General features: G+C 50.6%; 1 protein-coding gene across 1 annotated transcript in view; it reads left to right on the top strand.

Annotated features, from left to right (window-relative positions):
• Positions 1-6406, top strand: part of CATSPERD (catsper channel auxiliary subunit delta) — a 52990-nt gene that overhangs the window by 27909 nt on the left and 18675 nt on the right. Inside the window, exons 12-14 of the mRNA XM_017847143.1 lie at positions 232-345; positions 4162-4251; positions 5396-5454. Coding sequence (XP_017702632.1) covers positions 232-345; positions 4162-4251; positions 5396-5454 — 263 coding nt within the window. The remainder of the gene's footprint in view (positions 1-231; positions 346-4161; positions 4252-5395; positions 5455-6406) is intronic.

Raw genomic sequence — 6406 nt, 5'->3', positions numbered from 1 at the left:
GCAATTACTGCAAATGTCAGGGTTGGGGATACTTCTGGAGAGAAGGGAGGGGCTGACATTGTGCCCAACTTGAGCCCTTTTTGGAAATAAAGAGTCTAGCGGGGAAGCGAGAGGCACAAGTGGAGATTCAGGCTGCAGCACCAGGTGGGTCCTTTCCTCCTTCCCGCCTCCTTGCCCTTTCTTTCTGGGAACAGGAGCATGATTGTCTTTCTTCTTTGCCTTCCTAACTAGATAGAGTTTCTGAAAGGAGAATTCACATACAGGATGTATACCATTGACATGCACAGCCAGCTGGAATTGACTGCTTTGTTGATACCCCAGCCAGGCACATCCCTGATTCCTCTGGTAAGTACATCTGGCTGTTTCTGCTATCCGGGATTCTCAGCCAGATGCCCGGTGCCCACTCTCAGATTCTGGAAATCCCTTGGCATCCCCCACAAGGAGAGACGCTACTCAGGCACTCACGATTCTGCATAGAAATTGTCCCTGTGTCTTTTTTTTTTTTTTTTTTTTGAGACAGAACCTCGCTTTGTCCATTAAGCTGGAGTGCAGTAGCGTGGTCTCGGCTCACTGCAACCTCTGCCTCTCAGGCTCAAGCAATACTCCTGCCTCAGCCTCACGAGTAGCTGGGATTACCAGCATGTGCCACCACACCTGGCGAATTTTGTATTTTTAGTGGAGATGGGGTTTCCCCATGTTGGCCAGGCTGGTCTTGAACTCCTGGTCTCAGGTGATCTGCTCACCTCAGACTCCCAAAGTGCTGGGATTACAGGCGTGAGCCACCATGTCCAGCCATTTCAATGTTTCTTCCCTCTCGACCAGCCTCTGCATGTCTGGGCGTGATGAGGTTGTGGCTGTCCAGCTGGCTGCCTGGCCTCTCTTGTGCTGTCTCTGTGCCTCCTCCATCCTTCTGAGCCCCCCATAAATTCATTTTCTATTAGTTTCTTTCTTTTTTTCCTTTTCTTTTCTTTCTGGTTTTTTTTTTTTTTTGAGACGGAGTCTTGCTCTGTCGCCCAGGCTGGAGTGCAGTGGCGTGATCTCCGCTCACTGCAAGCTCCGCCGCCTCCCAGGTTCACGCCATTCTCCTGCCTCAGCCTCCCTAGAAGCTGGGACTACAGGCGCCCACCACCACGCCCAGCTGATTTTTTTCTATTTTTCAGTAGAGATGGGGTTTCACCGTGTTTGCCAGGATGGTCTCGATCTCCTGACCTCGTGATCCACCCGCCTCAGCCTCCCAAAGTGCTGGGATTGCAGGTGTGAGCCACCGCGCCCGGCCTCTTTTTTTTTGTTTTGAGACGGAGTTTTGCTCTGTTGCGCAGGCTGGCATGATCTCGGCTCACTGCAACCTCTGCCTCCCAGGTTCAAGCAATTCTCCTGCCTCAGCCTCCCAGGTAGCTGGGATTACAGGTGCATGCCATCATGACTGACTGAGTTTTGTATTTTTAGTAAGACGGGGTTTCGCCATGTTGGTCAGACTGGTCTCGAACTCCTGACCCACAGGCGTGAGCCACCACGCTGGCCTCATTATCTTAACTCAGCCTGTTGCTCAGGCTTCTCTTGCTAACAGCTAAGAGCCCTGACCCCGTGGCCTTCCCCCACCCAGCAGGAAGTACCTGGATGTTTCTTGATCCAAAATCCAAGTGTCTAAGCCTAGACATCAGTTGCATGTACAGATGGTCCCACAATTTTTTGACTTTACAATGGCACAAAATCGATTACATTCAGTAGGAACTGTGCTTCCAGTACTGATACAACCTTTCTGTTTTTCACTGTTAGTATTCAGTAAGTTACATGAGGACCAGGCGCGGTAGCTCACGCCCATAATTTCAGTACTGCAGGAGGCTGAGGTGGGAGGATCGCTTGAACCCAGGAACTGGAGACTAGCCTGGGCAACATAGTGAGTCCCTGTCTCTACAAAAAATATAAAATTTATGAGCTGGGTGTGGTGGCACATGCCTGTAATCCCAGCTACTTGGTAGGCTGAGGCAGGAGAATCACTTGAACCCCGGAGGCAGAGGTTATGGTGAGCCGAGATCACACCATTGTACTCCAGCCTGGGCAACAAGAGTGACACTCTGTCTCAAAATAAATAAATAAATAAATAAATAAATAAAAATAAAAAAATTAGCCAGGTGTAGTGGCATGCACCTGTAGTCCCAGCTACTTGGGAGGCTGAGGAAGGAGGATCACTTGAGCCCAGGCGATTGAGGCTGCAGTGAACTATAATCATGCCATTGCAGTCCAGCCTGGGTAAGAGAGCAAGACCTCATCTCTTAAAAAATAAAAAATTTGTCCAGGCGTGGTGGCTCACGCCTGTAATCCCAGCACTTTGGAAGGCCAAGGCAGGCAGATTGCCTAAGACCAGGAGTTCAAGACCAGCCTGGCCAGCATAGTGAAACCCCATCTCTACTAAAAATACAAAAATTAGCCGAGTGTGATGGCGGGCACCTGTAGTCCCAGCTACTCAGGAGGCTAAGGCAGGAGAATCACTTGAATCTGAGAGGTGAAGGTTGCAGTGAGCTGAGACCACGCTTCTGCACTCCAGCCTAGGCGACAGAGTGAGACTCCGTCTCAAAAAAATAAATAAAAATAAATAAATATAAATTTTAAAAAATTAAGAGGAGGTAAATTATTGCTTCATGAGGACAGAGTTTCTGTTTGGGGTGACAAGAAAGTTTTGGAAACAGATGGTGGTGATGGTTGCACAATATTGTGAATCTACCAAATGCCATTGAATTGTACACTTAAAGGTGGGTAAATTCATCCAAATGTATTATCTATTTCTACAAACATTCAGGAAGGCTGGACCCCTGAAATGTCAACGTCGTGATCCAGGGGGTGGAAGGGCGAGCGGGTTTTGTTCTCCTTTTAGTATTGCTTGGTTTGTTCTCAACTTAAAGTAGTCTGGGTTAACTTCCAATGCTTGGTAGGTTAGGTCTATTAAATGCATTTTCAGGCCGGGCATGGTGGCTCACACCTGTAATCCCAACACTTTGGGAGGCCGAGGTGGGCAGATTGCCTAAGCTCAGGAGTTTGAGACCAGCCTGTGCAACATGGTAAAACCTCGTCTCTACTAAAAATACAAAAATTAGCTGGGTGTGGTAGCGTGCTTGTAATCCCAGCTACTTGGGAGGCTAATGCATGAGAATCACTCGAACCCAGGAGGCAGAGTTTGCCGTGAGCCGAGATCGGACCACTGCACTGCAGCCTGGGTGACAGAGTGAGACTCTGCCTCCGAAAAAAATAAAAATAAATAAATAGGCCGGGTGCGGTGGCTCATGCCTGTAATCCCAGCACTTTAGGAGGCCGACACAGGTATATCATCTGAGGTCAGGGGTTTGAGACCAGCCTGGCCAACATGGTAAAACCCTGTCTCTATTAAAAATACAAAAATTAGCTGGGTGTGTTGGTGCATGCCTGTAATCCCAACTACTTGGGAGCCTGAGGTAGAAGAATCACTGGAACCTGCGAGGCAGAGGTTTCAGTGAGCCGAGTTTGCACGAGTGCACTCCAGCCTGGGTGACAGAGTGAGACTCCATCTCAAAAATAAATAAATAAATAAATAAAATAGTAAATAGATAAATAAATAAATGCATTTTCAACTTCTTCTTCTTTGTTTTTTGAGACGGAGTTGCGCTCTTGTTACCCAGGCTGGAGTACAATGGCGTGATCTCAGCTCACCGCAACCTCCGCCTCCCGGGTTCAAGCGATTCTCTTGCCTCGGGCTCCCGAGTAGCTGGGATTACAGGCATGCGCCACCATGCCCGGCTAATTTTGTATTTTTAGTAGAGATGGGGTTTCTCCATGTTGGTCAGGCTGGTCTCAAACTCCCGACCTCAAGTGATCCACCTGCCTCGGCCTCCCAAAGTGCTGGAAGTACAGGCGTGAGCCACCGCACCTGACCAACTTTTTTTTTTTTTTTTCCTTTTTTTTTTTTGGTAGAGACGGGATCTCGCGGTGTTGCCCAGGCTGGTCTTGAACTCCCGGGCTCAAGCGGTCTTCCCACCTTGGTCTCCCAAAGTGCTGGGATTATAGGCATTAGCCACTGTGCCCGGTCCTGGTTTATTCATCTGAAGGTATGCTGGGGTCACTGCGGGGGTTGGTCGCCCCATCCTGCCTGCTCACTCCGTATAGCCTGAGCTTCTCTGCCCCCACTCCCAGGTGATGGTGAGCAACCCTCACTCCCTGGGGTTCCAGGCCACCTTCTACGAGAGCGGCTACACGTCAGACGGGAACACCAAATACAAACTGGTGAGCCGCGTCCCCACAAACCCCATCGCCTGTCCCTTGAGGGGCCCGCCTCTTCCTCCTTCCCTTATCAGCATAAAAAGCTGAGGAGTTTCCAGGGTACATAGCCCCTGGCCGCACCCCGGGATGGGAAGATGATCAGGCAGCCGTCACCCACGTGCTTGACCTCATTAAAGTGTCACACGGGAGAGACCCGGATGGCATGACAGGAAGGAGCCTAACCCAGCCCGAGGAGGGTGGCCGGAGATCTGAGTTAGCTGGGAAAACTGAGGCATGAGGCTTGAGTCGGGGCAGTTTCCACAGGGCAGGGGCCTGACCAGGTGCAAGTCGGTGACAGCAAACTCCTCTGACCAGGTTCTTCACATCACATCTAGGTGAGTGAGGAGAACAACCGCTCCTCACTATGGGTCCCCAGAACTCAGGGAGCACGGGAATGGGAGCCATCATATTGGGGTCGTTGTTTCTGTGAACTTCCAGAAGGCTTTCACAGGCGCTGGGATTAGAACAGAGCCCGGCTTGGCTGGGCGCAGTGGCTCACGCCTGGAATCCCAGCACTTTGGGAGGCCAAAGCGGGTGGATCACTGGAGGTCAGGAGTTTGAAAGCAGCCTGGCCAACATGGTAAAACCCTGTATCTACTAAAAATACAAAAAAAAAAAAAAAAAATAGCCGGGCATGGTGGCGGGCGCCTGTAGTCCCAGCTATGCGGGAGGCTGAGGCAGGAGAATGGCGTGAACCTGGGAGGCAGAGCTTGCAGTGAGCCACGGTCGCGCCACTGCACTCCAGCCTGGACGACAGAACGAGACTGTGTCTCAAGAAACAGGAAAAAAAAAAAGGCAAAAATTAGCCAGACATGGCATCGCTCACCTGTAGTCCCAGTTACTTGGGAGGATGAGGCAGGAGTATTGCTTGAACCTGGGAGGCGGAGCTTGCAGTGAGCCAAGATGGTGCTACTGCACTCCAGCCTGCGCAACAGAGAGAGACTCCATCTCAAAAAAAAAAAAAAAAAAGAACTGAGCGGGAGTAAGAGGCTTCCAGGTTTGTCTCCCCACGTCCCCTCCAACACCCCATCTCTCCCAATGTCCTGAGTTGGGGGATGCCCATGGTGTTCCACAGATATACTTGGGATTTTCTCTCTTGACCCCACAGGATATTTACTTAAAACAGCAGCAGCACTGGGGCAGGACCGACTTCAACTTCACTTCCAGGTATGTTGTCTCACGGCAGAGGTGGGGACCGAGCTGCCTACAGGGGTTCCCTTAGCAGGAGCGAACAGAAGCAGGGCTGAGATCAGACCCGCAGCTTTAGAACAATAAAACAAGGTGATTAAAACACTTTTTAAGAGCTGGGCGCAGTGGCTCATGCCTGGAATCCCAGCACTTTGGGAGGCCGAGGTGGGTGGATCCCCTGAGGTCAGGAGTTCGAAACCAGCCTAGCCAACATGGTGAAACCCCATCTCTACTAGAAAATACAAAAAAAATAGCTAGGTGTAGTGGCAGGCACCTGTAATTTCAGCTACTCGGGAGGCTGAGGCAGGATAACTGCTTGAACCCAGTAGGCGGAGGTTGTAGTGAGCCGAGATCATGCCATTGCACTCTAGCCTAGGCGACAAGAGTGAAACTCTGTCTCAAAAAAAAAAAAAAGAGCCAAGTGTAGTGGTGGGCGCCTGTAATCCTAGCTACTCAGGAGGCTGAGGCACGAGAATGGCTTGAACCCAGGAGGCGGAGGTTGCAGTGAGCCGAGATGGTCAGGTTTTTTTTTTTTGAGACCGAGTCTCGCCCTGTCGCCCAGACTGGAGTACAGTGGCACGATCTCGGCTCACTGCAAGCTCCGCCTCCCGGGTTCACGTCATTCTCCTGCCTCAGCCTCCCAAGTAGCTGGGACTACAGGGACCACCATGCCCGGCTAATTTTGTTTCGTATTTTTAGTAGAGATGGGGTTTCACCATGTTATTGAGGATGGTCTCGATCTCCTGACCTCGTGATCCACCCGCCTCGGCCTCCCAGAGTGCTGGGATTACAGGCATGAGCCACCGCGCCCGGCCCATACCTTTTTTTTTTTTTTTTTTTGAGACACAGTTTTTGTTTTGTTTTGTTTTGTTTTGTTTTGTTTTGTTTTGAGACGGAGTCTCGCTCTGTCACCCAGGCTGGAGTGCAGTGG

This window comes from Rhinopithecus bieti, unplaced genomic scaffold, assembly GCF_001698545.2.
Source record: "Rhinopithecus bieti isolate Rb0 unplaced genomic scaffold, ASM169854v2 scaffold_28055, whole genome shotgun sequence".
NCBI lineage: Eukaryota > Metazoa > Chordata > Mammalia > Primates > Cercopithecidae > Rhinopithecus > Rhinopithecus bieti.
Note: the sequence above shows the minus strand (reverse complement) of the source record. Positions and strands in the feature narration are given on the sequence as shown.